The sequence below is a fragment of the Dama dama genome, chromosome 20 (genome assembly GCF_033118175.1).
Source record: "Dama dama isolate Ldn47 chromosome 20, ASM3311817v1, whole genome shotgun sequence".
In the NCBI taxonomy this organism is placed as follows: domain Eukaryota; kingdom Metazoa; phylum Chordata; class Mammalia; order Artiodactyla; family Cervidae; genus Dama; species Dama dama.
Window position 1 is genome coordinate 17,737,249 of NC_083700.1, and position 16,584 is coordinate 17,753,832.

The 16,584-nt window shown below is 37.9% G+C and overlaps 1 protein-coding gene across 1 annotated transcript in view; it reads left to right on the forward strand.

The window, feature by feature from the left end:
* The window catches only part of NUP210L (nucleoporin 210 like), a 95,689-nt gene that overhangs the window by 47,008 nt on the left and 32,097 nt on the right, over positions 1 to 16,584 (forward strand). Inside the window, exons 13-17 of the mRNA XM_061168415.1 lie at positions 239 to 437; positions 2,444 to 2,589; positions 6,033 to 6,254; positions 7,340 to 7,513; positions 14,451 to 14,643. Coding sequence (XP_061024398.1) covers positions 239 to 437; positions 2,444 to 2,589; positions 6,033 to 6,254; positions 7,340 to 7,513; positions 14,451 to 14,643 — 934 coding nt within the window. The remainder of the gene's footprint in view (positions 1 to 238; positions 438 to 2,443; positions 2,590 to 6,032; positions 6,255 to 7,339; positions 7,514 to 14,450; positions 14,644 to 16,584) is intronic.

The following is a 16,584-nucleotide window of genomic DNA, read 5'->3' on the forward strand; positions in this document are numbered from 1 at the left end:
TCCCACTGAGAGGTATCACATCCTTAGAGAAGTTGATTGAGGAATGAAGTGAGTGACAGGTTCAGCACCTAACACACACACACAAACACCCATATATGCATATAAATGGTACATAGTTTCTGTTTTTATATGCAAAACATATGTGTGTATATATATGTATATTTAAATATTTAAGGAATGCTTTTGTCTAAGATTTTCCTAATGTACCTTTCTTGAAAGATTAATTTTTTTCCCTCAGATACATGTTCTGAGACTGAACAAGATGGAACTGTTACCATTTCATGCTGATGTGGAGATTGGCCAGATTATAGAAATCCCCATTGCAATGTATCATGTAAATAAGGAAACCAAAGAGGCCATCACATTCACAGACTGCTCTCATTTATCCTTGGATTTGAACATGGATAAGCAAGGAGTCTTTACTCTTCTCAAAGAAGGTTAAGAGTAGGCTTTTTTTTTTTTTCCTTTCTTTGTCTTTGAATTAAAGGACCAATCAACAATTCAGAAACTATGAATTATAGTCTAAATTAACATATTGGGGATTCCATAGAGGTCTAGTGATTTGGACTCTGGGCTTTCACTGCCAAGGGCCTGGTTTCAGTCCCTGGTTGGGGAACTAAGATCCCACAAACTGCAAGGTGCAGCCAAAAAATTTAAAAGTTAAATTCACATATTACCTTTCTTTATAATACTTTTATTTATTCTGTCAACTGCCTTAGGTATTATAATGTGATGTTAGAAACAAAGGCACAGAAATAGAATAAAATGTCCAGAGTTCATTGTGGCCAGACAATATCAGTTTTTAGTCATATCAAGGCCTTCTCTTTCCAGCTTCAAGCTCTTTTCTTCTTTCTTTCTTTAATTATGTACTATACCTCTTTCTAAGAGGAATTTAGTGCCGTTTAATATATATATATATATATATATATAAAATTTATTCTAAAAGAGAAAATATCTTTTTAATAAGAAAAGAATATGAATAAGCTATTCATAAAGATCAGTATCATTTACTGTTATGGAACTTCATACTTGATCCTGATCACCATCGTTTTTTCAGTAATAATGACAGTAGTAGCATCTAACATTTATTTGGCATTTACTATTTGCCAGGCTCTTTTATGAATACTTTTCACATATAACTCATTTAATTTTCACAATACATCATGTCCGACTCCTGCGACCCCATAGACTGTAGCCTGCCAGGCTCCTCTGTCCATGGGATTCCCCAGGCAAGAATCCTGGAGTAGGTTGCCATTTCCTTCTCTAGGGGATCTTCTTGACCCAGAAATCGAAGCCAGGTCTCCTGCATTGCAGGCAGATTCTTTACTGACTGAGCTACAAGGGTATGAGGGAAGCCCTATACATCCATAAGGTTGATATCAACTTGGACTTCTCTTTTACCCTTGCTAATTATGCTGTATAATATCTCTCAGCTCACCTCAGTTCTTAGGCTCCCCATTTTTAGGCCTTCATTATCTCTCACTGAGACTGTAACAATATCCTCCTCTAATTCTTCTTGCCTTTGATAATCATGGCTACAAGATAGATCTTCATGAAACTCAATTTCAATATTAATTTTCCTGCTCAAAAATTTTGAGAAGTTTTTCATTGCCCCTGGACAACAGCCAAAATCCTTTTAGTTTAGTATTCAAGGCCCTCTACAATATAACCCAGCCTACTTTTTGGAACTTCATTTGGAACTTTATATGAAGCTTTGGCCTCATATAAAGCTCTAGCTAAACTAACTATACTTAAAATTTCCCATGTTATTTCTTTCATATACGCATTTGTATCTCATTTATATTTCTATCTTTGTTCATTTATTTATCAGCTTAAGATACCCTCTTCTACATATCTAAGGGGGCTTCCCAGGTGGCTCAGTGGTAAAGAATCCACCTGCCAATGCAGGAGACACAGGAGACGTGAGTTCAGTCCCTGGGTTGGGAAGATCCCCTGGAGGAGGAAATAGCAACCCACTCCAGTATTCTTGCCTGGAGAATCCTATGGAAAGAGAAGCCATGGGGTTGCAGAGAGTCAGACATGATGGAGAGACTGAGCATGCACGCACATATATAAACCTTCCTTGATCTTTCCAGCTAAAAATAATTATTCTGTTTTCTAAACTTTTGTAATACTTATCATTTTCTACTAATAGTTTAGTTTATTTAAATGTTCACTCCCCTTTTAAACTATATGTGCGTTGGGGTCAGGATTCTTGTTCATATTTGTATCCTTACCTTACATAGAATTGTGTCTTACATGATATATATCTGTTAATAGAAAGAACATACTTTTATATATCAACTTAATATAAATAATTGGTGTATAATAGTGTATGAGATTAAGAATTTTTTGATATATTAAAATTCTTATATTTCTATAGACTGATTTCCTTGAAGATTGGTTGCTTATTACCCTACTGAAGTCGTTTTTTGATTTGCAGGTATTCAAAGACCAGGACCAACACACTGTTCTAGTGCACAGATAGCAGCCAAATCTCTTGGCCATACTTTGGTAACTGTTAGTGTGACTGATTTTGAAGAGTACTTGGATAGCAGTGCCACATTTGCTGCTTATGAACCCCTCAAGGTGAGCTAGTTCACTCTAAGGAATTGGCATATCTTCTCATGGACCCTACTCTGTTCACTTGGGGACTTCCTAGCTATCTGTGATCTCTATTAAAAATCAGTGATAATTGTGTTCTTCCTTACTTAACACTCTCTTGCTTCTAGATCTACAGCACCCTCATCAAATTTTAGTATCGCAAAGGTTATGCTCTTATGTTTCTGCCACAGAAATATTTAAAAGTTGTATCAGCAAATTTTAGATATTCCCTTTTCTTTCCTCTTTTTTTACTGAGGTATAAAAAACTTATAGTAAAGTACAGTAATCTTAAGGTACTATTTGAATTTTCACATATGTATGTATCTTTGTAACACTACCCTGCATAAGATATAGAATATTAGTATACTCTATTTTTTGAACTTTGATGTTGGAGAAAACTCTTCAGAGTCCTTTGGACTGCAAGGAGATCAAACCAGTCAATCCTAAAGGAAATCAGTCCTGAATATTCAATGAAAGGACTGATGCTGAAGCTGAAACTCCAATACTTTGGCTACCTGATGCGAAGAACTGACTCATTGGAAAAGACCCTGATGCTGGGAAAGATTGAAGGCAGGAGGAGAAGGGGACGACAGAGGATTAGATAGTTGAATGTCATCACTGACTCGATAGACATGAGTTTGAGTAAGCTCCAGGAGCTGGTGAAAAACACGGAAGCCTGGTGTACTGCAGTCCATGGGGTCGCAAAGAGTCACACACGACTTAGCAACTGAAGAACTGATTAGTATACTTTCTTTTGAAGAACTCTGAAAGAAAGCCTTCCATACCAGGGAGAGAAATCAATTATCTTTTTACCCTTTATACCTATGAATTCTCAGCACAACAGTCATTATTTTGGACCACAAAGACTGGCCATTAAAATTGGGAGATTATGACAGGTGGCAGTTCAAAATAAAAGTAGATAGAGCCTGGCATTCTTTCTACATATTTGAATCCTTCAGGAACTAAAATTGATGTCTATAAGTTCTTGCTGATACATACTGACAAACCTGACTCAATGCCTTTTGCAATGAGGAGGCATCCATAGAGGAAATGTTAACCTTGGTGAAAGAAGCAAGATAAGTTGTTAATTTGAAAAAGGTAACTTGTTCATTAAAATTTGCATTTTTGAGTTGGCCTCTTTGTACATTGTACAGCCTATTTATTTATTTATTTTTGGCTGTACTGGGTCTTTGTTGTTCCATGCAAGCTTTCTCAGGGCTACTGTTTGTTGCAGTACGCAGGCTTCTCATTGGATGGCTTCTCTTGTTGTAGAGCACAGGCTTTAGGCCCTCGGGATTCAGTGGTTGCTGCACATGAACTCAGTAGTTGTGGCACATGGCCTTAGTTGCCCCATAGCACATGGGATCTTCCTGGACCAGGGATTGAACCCGTGTCCTCTGCACTGGCAGGTAGATTCTTAACCACTGGACCACCAGGGAATTCCCCAGTCTGTATTAAACATACAGTCTGAGCATATCTCATTCATCCTCTTAGTGGTTGAATTATCCTTCTTGCCTAATTAAGTGAGAGTGCTTAGCTGCAGCTCATTGTCATTTTGTAAGATTTTGTCTTAGTTTTATCATTATCCTTACTCTAATTTTATATTTACTGAATGTCTCACAAATCAGATCTCCCCTAAATGAAAACTCTCCTTAAAAGAAGTAAGATGATTTTCTATTTCTACCTAGTGCTTTGGTCGTATATCTTTTTTTTTAGCTGCTGAAAAATATATGTATGTTTTACTTTTGTTATCAATATTATGTTTTAGTACATGATATAGTTCTCAGTTTGTCCTTACGTATCAGTCCAATTCAGTTGATCTGATTAGTTTTAGACTATATACATCTAGGAACAAGGAATAACTCCAGTTTTGCTTTCTCAGGGAAACTTTCCATGAAGCCTCTGACTAGTTTAATTTCTTCTATTTGAGGTTTGTTTGGCACTCTCTTCTGTGCCTTTTTGTAACACTTATTATACTCTTTACCTACTTCTGATCTGTCTTTTCCAGACTATTAGCTTCACTGTGAGGCAGGGCTTTATTTTGGCTTTCTGTTGATATTACTATATCACCAGTAGGCCATCAATGAATACTTATTGAATTGAATTATGTGTACATTTTCAAGAGAATATTGCCATTAGAGGAATTTTAATGTTAATAGTATTCAGTATATATGAATATGTGAATAATCAGTATATATAAATCATATATATATGATTGACTAGTTCAGAGAAGAAGTACTAAAACATGGTTTGCTTACATTTTTTAAATGATTGCTTCAACTATATATTTCATTTTGCAACTTAGTCAGTGTTATAGACACTGTGTGTCATACGAAACTAACCTACACTTTGAGAATACTCCATTCCCCTAAAACCAGTTTCCTCATCTATAAGTAGAATACAATTCCTCTGTATACTGGAGTGAATAATACCTATCTTGACTACCTGAAAGTGAGAGTTCTTTGAGAAACAGATGAACTGTATAGATATATTACATTCAGATTTTTATGGTAGGAATTCTTTGATACTTTAGTAAAATATCCACTTAAAATTCTTATACAGGGACTTCTCTGGTGGTCCAGTGGGTTGAGAATGCACCTGCCAATGCAGGGAACATGAGTTCAATCCCTAGACTGGGAAGATCCCATATGCAGTTAAGCCTGTGTGTTGCAACTACTGAAGCCTGTGCACCTAGAGCCCATGCTCCGCAGCAAGAGAAGCCACTGCAATGAGAAGCCTGCACACTGAAGCCCAAAACAATAAATAAATAAAATTCTTATACAATATGACAGATGGTACCTAGACATTGTGATTATTTTACAGTGTATACAAATATCAAATCATTATGTTGCACACCTGAAACAAGTATAATGTTATATGCCAACTATACTTCAAGTTTTAAAAAGAGAAAAAAGAAAATGTTTATGCAATTGTTTATTCAAATGCCTTTTATGTATACAACATCATACTAAATTCCACTGAGGAAGAGAGATTCTTTTAAAAACTTGAGGTATAAGATAATCTTCTCTTAAGAAGTTCATGTAACTAGAGAGTTAGGAAGAATTATCAGATGTATATTTATGAAGATTTGACACATTTAAATAGCATAAGAGAATAAATAAGTATACAGATGAATGGTAGTGATAACTACTATAAGAGCTTAGAGGATACAGAAGTAGTTTTAAGTAGTTGTGGTTGGAATCATTAGACAAATTAATGGATAGGGTGACACATGAATTTGGTTGAATGATGGGTGGGATCCAAATTAGAACAGAGATTGAGAACCATTCCAAACAAGAGGCATGACACACGTGTCTCCTAATTTGGGAATTAAGTCTACTATCTTTTACATGATAACCAGTTTTTCAGTTTAGAAAACTGTTGAATTCTCTAACCAGTTAAGGATTAATTTCTTTAACTGTCGTCAGGCTCTGAACCCTGTGGAAGTGGCGTTGGTGACATGGCACTCTGTAAAGGAGATGATATTTGAAGGGGGCCCTCAGCCGTGGGTCCTGGAGCCCTCACGGTTCTTTCTGGAGCTGAGCATGGAGAAGACAGAGAAAATTAGAATAACACAAGTCCGACTGCCAGCTAAAAGAAAACAGAATCAGTACATCTATCGGGTCCTGTGCCTGGATTTAGGGGAACAAGTAGGAAAATTATCTTTTTTAACGTTTCTTTTAGCAACAATACGCTAAGTCCCTCTAGCCATCTGTTTTCAGATGCTAATGAATTTAGTTTATGGATTAGATAGGAAAATTCTAATTATTGACTAAGATTTGTTTTTTTAAACCTTCAGTTCAGTTCAGTTCAATCGCTCAGTCATGTCCAACTCTTTGCAACCCCATGAATCGCAGCACGCCAGGCCTCCCTGTCCATCACCAACTCCCGGAGTTTACTCAAACTTACGTCCGTCGAGTCGGTGATGCCATCCAGTCATCTTTTAAACCTTACTATCCTTTAACTGTACCCAAAGGTTTTAGTTTGCTCATTTGAGAATTCTAACAGTTCACTAACCAAATAGTTCAAGATCTTTTTGTAGCAGGGAGTTTATTTCAATCATTTTATCACTGTAATTCAACTCCTTGTTGTATAGACTAGAAGATATATAGTTTTTCATCTCCAAAGAATGTGAGGAAGGGAAATTTTAAGTGTCATCTATGTTTATCAATTTTGAAGAACCAGTTGGATCTTTGCTGATATGAGTAATTAATATATTTCACTTTATTGGTTGAATTAGTTTTTATTATTTTTAGAGGTAATGATGGCTTTAACCATAGCTACACCTTAATTCTACCAAGGCCAATAACAAAGGTTTTCAGATTGACCATGATTGAGAATGTAATGTATGACTATGAAGCATAGCCCAGCTAACCAATCCTCAAGGAATCCATATATGATTTTAACTTAATAAGAACTGTGTTATATTCAAATGAGGTTCATTTTAATATCTCTAGTGAACTCTACTGTATAATATGACTAGCCACTAGTGATTTCAAGCCTAGTTACCCCCTTTTGAAGCTCTCTAACTTTTTGTTTTTACATCCTGTTATTCATTAGTATTTACATCAGAAATGAGTTGAAACACAAGTTAATTTTTACCAACTGGTAACAAAGGTTTGCTGAAGGAAAAGAGTGAAGTAATTGGTCAGTTAGATTTTTTTTCATGTTCCCTTTGTTTCTGTGATATCAAGTGTCTACCTGCAATTACCTCTTGCCCTTGTGTTTTCTTAAGATCCTGACATTTCAAATTGGAAATCACCCAGGTGTCCTGAACCCTAGTCCAGCTGTAGAGGTTGTGCAGGTACGCTTCATATGTGCCCACCCTGCCAGCATGTCTGTAACTCCAGTATATAAGGTGCCAGCTGGTGCCCAGCCATGTCCTCTGCCACAGCACAACAAACAACTGGTAAGTATGGTGTCTTCAACTAACTCGCCCTTTGTCTCCCATGCTTTGAGATAAATGGTCGGAAATACAGCTTTTGTCTTACTGAATTTAAGGAAACTCTTTTGTTATACAATCTCTGATAGTGTCTGAGAAGTGGTTATAGTTGGCTATACTTAGTGACACTTTGAAGGCAATGGCACCCCACTCCTGTACTCTTGCTTGGAAAATCCCGTGGACGGAGAAACCAAGGGGTCGCTAGAGTCAGAGAGGACTGAGCGACTTCACTTTCACTTTTCACTTTCATGCATTGGAGAAGGAAATAGCAACCCACTCCAGTGTTCTTGCCTGGAGAACCCCAGGGATGAGGGAGCCTGGTGGGCTTCTGTCTATGGGGTCGCACAGAGTCGGACACGACTGAAGCGACTTGGCAACAGTGACACTTAGTGACTTTGCTTATTGTACTTAGGTGCATGCTTGCGAACTAAGTCACCTCGGTCTTGTTTGACTCTTTGTGATCCTATGGACTGTAGCCTGCCAGGCACTTCTGTCCATGGGATTCTCCAGGCAAGAATACTGGGGTGAGTTGCCATGCCCTCCTCCAGGGGATCTTCCCAACCCAGAGATGGAACCCCCATCTCTTATGTCTCCTGTATGGGCAGTCAGGTTCTTTACCACTAGCGGCACCTTATGACGACAGACAATTGAGAACTCTAAAGAACTACCAAATTGTTTTGCTAGTATCCTTCCCTACTAAACCTTTTATTAGCATTATCAGTAACATATAGAATTCACCTCTACTCCAAAGTGATATGAAAAATAGTGATAACCAATAACATAGCTAAAAGCTATGGGATTGAGGGATTGAGGAATAAATGAGTTATCTAACCTAGAAACTAGAACATTAGAAAGTGAAAGTGAGTGTTAGTCCCACAGTAATATCTGACTCTGTGATCCCATGGACTGTAGCCTACCAGGCATCTCTGTCCATGGAATTCTCCAGGCAAGATTACTAGAGTGGGTTGCCATTTCCTTCTCCAGGGGATCTTTCCGACTCAGGGATTGAACCCAAGCCTCCCGCATTGTGGGCAGATTCTCTACTGTCTGAGCCACCAGGGAAGCCCAAACTATACACTAAATGAGGTTAACTATGATTTCAAGCATAGGAGAAAATAAGTCATCTCTGAGATTTTGCAGAACAGAACAATCCATTGATTATTCCCATTTTACAGTTGAAGAAACTAAGGATCCTAAAAGTTGAGTAATTTCCCCAAGGTCCTAAAGCTAGAAAGTAGCATCTTATGTCTAATTTCAAAGCACATTATTAACTTTTTTTGCTACACTGCCTTTTCATTGTAAAAGAACATGAGATGTTGCAGGTTAGGAACTCTTTTTTTTTTTTTCAGAACCAAATTCAACATTAAATACTATTATTTGAACTTTATAAATTATTCACTTTTTTAAAAAGCACTTGGACTTCCCTGATGGTCCAGTAGCTAAGACTCCAAGATCCCAGTGCAGGGGATTCTGATCAGTGTGTAATCTATTTACAATTAGCATAGTTACAATAAGGTTGGATTTATAGCTACTGTGTTACCATTTATCTTATGCTTTTTTTGTTTTTCTATTCTTCCATTTCTTCCTTTTTTGTGTTAAGTAGATATTTTGTAGTGTATCATTTTAATCCTCTTATCCTTTCTTTTACTATATTATTTTAAGTTATTTTGTTAGTTATTGCCCTAGGGATTACAATTAACACGTTAACTTTTAACAAACTAGTTTGGAATAATATCAACTTAATTCAATAATGGTTGAAACCTATTATTTCTTTAAAGCCCTATTTCCTTTCCCCTTCTTTGAGCTGTTATTATCATATATCTTTTTTTTTTTTTTTAGGTTTTTCAAGGACCACTTTGTTTTTATTTATTTTATTTTTTTTTATTTTTTCAGTTATAATTATTGCTTTATGCATTTGTGTTTTAAATAAGATAGAAAAATAATTACAAGCAAAAGTATATTTATACTGTTCTATATATTTACCTATGTAGTTATTGTTACTAAACTCTTATTTCTTCACGGGGATTCAAGTTACTGTCTAGTGACCTTTCATTTTATCCAGAAGGACTCATTTTAGTATTTCTTGTAGGGCAGGTCTACTATCAACAAATTCCCTCTATTTTTGTTAGATCTTGGGCTTCCCTGGTGGCCCAGTAGTAAAGAAACAGCCTACCAATGCAGGAAACACAGGTTTGATCCCTGATCTGGGAAGATCCCACGTGCCATGGAGCAGCTAAGCCCGTGCTCCTCAACTATTAATCCTGTGCTCTAGAACTTAGTAGCTACAACAACTGAAGGTGGGTCCCATGCTCAGCAACAAGAGAAGCCACTGCAATGAGAAACCCCGGCACCACAACTAGAGAGTATTCCTACTTGCCACAACGAGAGAAAAGCCTGCACAGCAACAAAGACCCAGAACAGCCTAAATAAATAAATAAATACAATTATTTTTTCAAAAAAGAATCTGCCTGCAATGCAGGAGATGTGGGTTTGATCAAGGAGTTGGAAAGATCCCCTGGAGAAGGAGATGGCAAGCCACTCCAGTATTCTTCTCTGGAGAACCCCTTTCAAAGAGGAGCCTGGTAGGCCCCAGTCCCTGGGGTCACAAAGAGTTGGACATGACTAAAGCGTGAGCACACATGCAAGAATGTCTTAATTTCTCCTTCATTTTGAAGGATTATTGTCCTCAATATAGAATTCTTGATTGGCTGATTAGATTCTTTCATCACTGGTTTCTGTGATTTCTGATGAGAAATTAGCTGTTAATCTCATGGAGGATCCCTTATAAATGATAAGTTCCTTCCTCTGTTTAATAATTCTGTCTTTCTCTTTGACCTTGGATGGTCTGATTACAACATGTCTAAATGCAAATTTCTTTGATTTATATTCAGGGTTCTTTGAGATTCTTAGGTGTTTAGAGTAGGTGTTTTACATCAAATTTGGGAAGTCCTTAGCCATTATTTCTTCAAATATTCCTCCTTCCTTTTTCCCCCTCTCTCTTCTTCTAAGACTTCCATTTTGCATATTTCACACTCTTGATGGTTTTCCATGGGTCTCTGATGCTTCTGTTTTCTTCATTCTTTTTTCTTTTCATCAGCCTAGTTAAAAAAAATGTCCTTTTCATTATAGGGGACTGGAATGCAAAAGTAAGAAGTCAAGAAATACCTGGAGTAACAGGCAAATTTGGCCTTGGAGCACAGAACGAAGCAGGGCAAAGGCTAATAGAGTTTTGCCAAGAGAACCCACTGGTCATAGCAAACACTCTCTTCCCACAACATAAGAGAACACTACACACATACATCACCAGATGGTCAATACCTAATCCGATTGATTATATTCTTTGCAGCCAAAGATGGAGAAGTTCTATACAGTCAGCAAAAACAAGACCTGGAGCTGATTGTAGCACCATGAACTCCTTATTGCCAAATTCAGACTTAACTTGAAGAAAGTAGGGAAAACCACTAGACCATTCAGGTATGACCTAAATCAACTCCCTTATGATTATGCAGTGGAAGTGACAAACAGATTGAAGGGATTAGATCTGATAGAGTACCTGAAGAACTACGGATGGAGGTCCATGAAATTGTACAGGAGGCAGGGATCAAGACCATCCCCAAGAAAAAGAAATGCAAAAAGGCACAATGGTTGTCTGAGGAGGCCTTACAAATAGCTGTGAATAGAAGAAAAGCCAAAAGCAAAGGAGAAAAGGAAAGATATACCTATTTGAATGCAGAGTTCCAAAGAATAGCAAGGAGAGATAAGAAAGCCTTCCTCAGTGATCAATGCAAAGAAATAGAGGAAAACAACAGAATGGGAAAGACTAGAGATCTCTTCAAGAAAATTAGAGATACCAAGGGAACATTTCCTGCAAAGATGGCCACAATAAAGGACAGAAATGGCATAGACCTAACAGAAGCTGAAGATATTAAGAAGAGGTGGCAAGAATACACAGAAGAACTATACAAAAAATATCTTCATAACCCAGATAATCATGATGGTATGATCATCAACCTAGAGCAAAACATCCTGGAATGTGAAGTCAAGTGGGCTTTAGGAAGCATCACTATGAACAAAGCTAGTGCAGGTGATGGAATTCCAGTTGAGCTATTTCAAATCCTAAAAGATGATGCTGTGAAAGTGCTGCACTCAATATGCCAGCAAATTTGGAAAACTCAGCAGTGGCCACAGGACTAGAAAAGGTCAGTTTTCATTCCAATCCCAAAGAAAGGCAATCCCAAAGAATGCTCAAACTATTGCACAATTGCACTCGTCTCACATACTAGTAAAGTAATGCTCAAAATTCTCCAAGCCAGGCTTCAACAGGACGTGAACCATGAACTTCCAGATGTTCAAGCTGGATTTAGAAAAGGCAGAGGAACCAGAGATAAATTGCCAACATTTGTTGGATCATCGAAAAAGCACGAGAGTTCCAGAAAAACATCTACTTCTGCTTTATTGACTATGCCAAAGCCTTTCACTGTGTGACCACAACAAACTCTGGAAAATTCTTAAAGAGATGGGAATACCAGACCACCTGACCTGCCTCTTGAGAAACCTACATGCAGATCAGGAAACAACAGTTAGAACTGGACATGGAACAACAGACTGGTTCCAGATAGGGAAGGGAGTATGTCAAGGCTGTATATTGTTATCCTGCTTATTTAACTTATATGAAGAGTACATTGTGAGAAACGCTGGGCTGGATGAAACACAAACTGGAATCAAGATTCCCGGGAAAAATATCAGTAACCTCAGATATGCAGAGGATTTCCCTGGTGGCTCAGATGGTTAAAGCGTCTGCCTACAATGTAGGAGACCAGGGTTTGATCCCTGGATCAGGAAGATCCTCTGGAGGAGGAAATGGCAACCCACTCCAGTACTCTTGCCTGGAAAATCCCATGGACAGAGGAGCCTGGTATGCTACAGTCCATGGGGTCACAAAGAGTTGGACATGACTGAGCAACTAAACTTTTTAAACTTTCAGATATGCAGATGATACTACCCTTATGGCAAAAAGAAAAGAAGAACTAAAGAGGCTCTTGATGAAAGTGAGAGAGAAAAGTGAAAAAGTTGGCTTAAAACTCAACATTCAGAAAACTAAGATCATGGCATCTGGTCCCATCACTTCATGGCAAATAGATGGGGAAGCAGTGGAAGCAGTGAGAGACTTTATTTTTTTGGGCTCCAAAATCACTGCAGATGGTGACTGCAGCCATGAAATTAAAAGATGCTTGCTCCTTGGAAGAAAAGTTATGACCAAGCTAGATAGCATATTAAAAAGCCGAGACATTACTTTACCAACAAAAGTCCACCTAGTCAAAACTATGGTTTTTCCAGTAGTCATGTATGGATGTGAGAGTTGGACTACAATGAAAGCTCAGTGCCGAAGAAGTAATGGAGAAGACTCTTGAGAGTTGTTTGGACTGCAAGGAGATCCAACCAGTCCATCCTAAAGGAAGTCAGTCCTGAATATTCATTGGAAGAACTGATGTTGAAGCTGAAACTCAAATACTTTGGCCACCTGATGCGAAGAACTGACTCATTGGAAATGACCCTGATGCTGGGAAAGATTGAAGGCAGGAGGAGAAGGGGATGACAGAGGATGAGATGGTTGATGGCATCACCGACTCACTGGACCTGAGTTTGAGTAAACTCCGGGAGTTGGCGATGGACAGGGATGCCTGTTGTGCTGCAGTCCATGGGGTCACAAAGAGTTGGACATGACTGAGCAACTGAACTGAACTGATCTTCAAGTGTTCTGATATTTTCTTCTGCCTATTCTTATCTGCTGTTGAGTTCATCTAGTAAAATTTTCATTTCAATTATTATAATTTTCAAATTAGAATTCCTTTATGGTTCTGTTTGATAATTTCTATCTCTTTACTAATATCTTATATATGATGGTACATCATATTTATGCTTTTCTTTAGTTATTTAAACATGGGCTTCTTTAGTTCTTTGAACAAAACAGTTGATTAAAAGCCTTCATCTAGTAAGTCCAATGTCTGGGCATCCTCAGGGACAGTTTTTATTGACTGCTTTTTTCTTTTTTCCTGTGTATGGATTCTACTTTCTTGTTTCTTTGCATTTGTGATAATTTTTAATTGAAAACTCAACATTTAAAATAACATGATGTAGCAACTTTGAAATCCGATTCTTCCACTAATTAGGTTTTGTGATGCTGGTTTTCATTGTTGTTTGCAGTGGCTGTTTGTTTAGTGACTTTCCTGCAGTAGTTCTGTAATGTGTTATTCTCCGTCCTCTTTGTCAGCTTTGTGGACATAAATTTCCTTAAATCTATGTCTATGTGGATATAGATTCCCTTAAATTTTTGTTGGAATTATGTTAAATTCATATATAAACTCAGAACAACTGAAATTTTTATGATGTTGAGTCACCCTGGTCATCCTGTCCAAGAGCATATGAATATCAAAATCAAATTTACATAAAAAATTTTAAACGGGTATAAAAGACATTTGGGGGGGCATTTGGGAAAATTGAAATATTGACTGTATAATATATAACATTGAATTAAGGTTAATATTGTTATGTATTATAATACATAATACATAACATAGTTTTTGCTACTCATTCTTAAGAAATGCATGCCTAGATAGTTAGGGGTAAAGTGCCATGATACCTACATCATTTGGCAAAAAAAAAAAAAGACACATACCCACACAAATACACTCTCACAGGGAGTGTAAAAGTAGAGGGAGAGATAGAGAAAACAAATGGTGAATTGGGGTGAAGTATATATAGGTATTCATTATACCATTCTTTTAACATATCTGTACCTTTGAAAACTGTCAAAAAATGTTGGGAGAAAACATGATCTTCAGGAATATCTTGCCACCTCTTGAGCTATTGTTTTTTTCTTTTCTTACTTTTTATTTTCATATAGATTCCTGTATCAAGCCTGAGAGATACAGTCCTAGAACTGGCAGTGTTTGATCAACACAGGAGAAAGTTTGATAATTTCAGTTCACTGATGCTAGAATGGAAATCCTTAAATGAAACCCTAGCTCATTTTGAAAATTATAATTCAGTGGAGATGGTTGCAAAGGATGATGGCAGTGGGCAGACCCGGCTACATGGTATTGTAAACATTTATGAATCTTTTTGTATACCTACTAAATGGTTATACACTAAGTATTTCCTTGTGCATGAGAGTTTATTTATCCTATCTCACCTTTCATCTTCAATCTTTGTATTTTTTAGAAAACATAAAGGTAAATTCCCTTGTTTGCAAAGTTAGGGTCTAGAGTCCAACATTCCTCACAAGAACACAAAACTAAATTAATTTTTAAATGGACTAGTTGCCTATTATTTGCCTAAAACTTTGGAAATAGTATTCAGTTGTTAGCCAGTGCTTATTGAGTGACTTCTACATGTAAGGCCCTCTGCTTGGAGGTTTTATGATAAATGAGACACTCACAGCCTCTGCCCTCATAGACTTACAGTCCAGTTGGGAACACCAGACTTTAAACATTACAATTGTGTTAAATGTTCTGAAGTGAAAGTGTGGGGTGCATTTATAACAGAAGAACCTAACCTAGTTTAGATCAAAGAAGGCTGCCCTGAGAAAGTAACATTTACTCTGGTAAGGCAGAAAGAAGAAATAGAATGAACTAGATAAGTCGAGTGAGACTTACTTAGCAAGAGAGCAAGAGGCACAAGATGAAATTCTAAGAGGGCAAAAAGCCCTCATGGACAGTCACTCATCAAGCCTCTGATGGTATCACATTTGCTGAGGTTCTGTTCTCCAAAGCAAGTCACCTGGCCAAAACCAGAGGCTTGGTGGGCCAGGACTACTAAAGAGCATGGATACCACTGCAAGCCATTAATATAACAATCTGAGTGCATGCTCAGTTGCTTCAGTCAGGTCCGACTCTGCTACCCCATGGACTGTAGCCCTCTAGATGCCTCTGTCTATGGGATTCTCGTGGCAAGAATACTAGAGTGGGTTGCCATGCCTTCCTCTAGGGAATCTTCCCAACCCAGGGATCAAACCCACTTCTCCTGCATTGGAGGCGGATTCTTTACCACTGAGCCACCAGGGAAGCCCAATATAACAATCTACCACAAATTAACCCCAAAAGTGAAGAAGAAAATGGTTAGAAGTAATTTTAGGTTTCTGGTGTGAATATTTGATAACCATTTTTTAAAAAAGATTTATTTATTTTATTTTTTGGCTGTGGTGGGTCTTCGTTGCTGCACACAGGCTTTCTCTCTAGTTGCAGCCAGCAGGGGCTATTCTTCATTGCAACGTGCGAGCTTCTCATTGCAGTGGCTTTTTTGTTGTTGCAAAGCACAGGCTTTAGGCACTCGGGCTTCAGTGGTTGCAGTGCATGGACTCAGTAGTTGCAGCTCACGGGCTCCAGAATGCTGGCTCAGTACTTGTGGCACACGGGCTTAGTTGCTCCACAGCATATGGGATCTTCCTGGACCAGGGATCAAACTGATGTCCCTGGCATTGCAGGGTGCATTCTTAACCACTGGACCACCAAGGAAGCCCACCATTCATTTTTTTTAACTTTGAATTTTATATTGGAGCATAGTTGATTAACAATGTTGTGTTAGTTTTCAGGTGTACAACAAAGTGATTCAGTTATACATGTACATGTATCTATTCTTTTTCAAATTATTTTCCCATTTAGGTAACCATTCAATTGAGTAAGAAACACCAGAGAGGAACTTCCCTGGCGGTAGTTAAGAATCCACCTGCCAGTACAGGGGACACAAGTTTGATCCCTGATCCTGGAAAATCCAACATGCCACGGGGCAAACAAGCCTGTGTGACGGGACTACTGAATCCACGCCTAGACCCCATGCTCCACAACACGCATCACAACGAAGAGTAGACCCCACTCGCCACAACTAGAGAAAGCCTGCTCACAGCAACAAAGACCCAGCTCAGCCAAAAATAAAAAATAAAAAGAAACATTAGAGAAATAAGATTTAACCTTTTCCTTACCCTCCAGGAGTTTATAAATGAAAGTGAAGTCGTTCAGTAGTGTCCGACTCTTTGCTACATG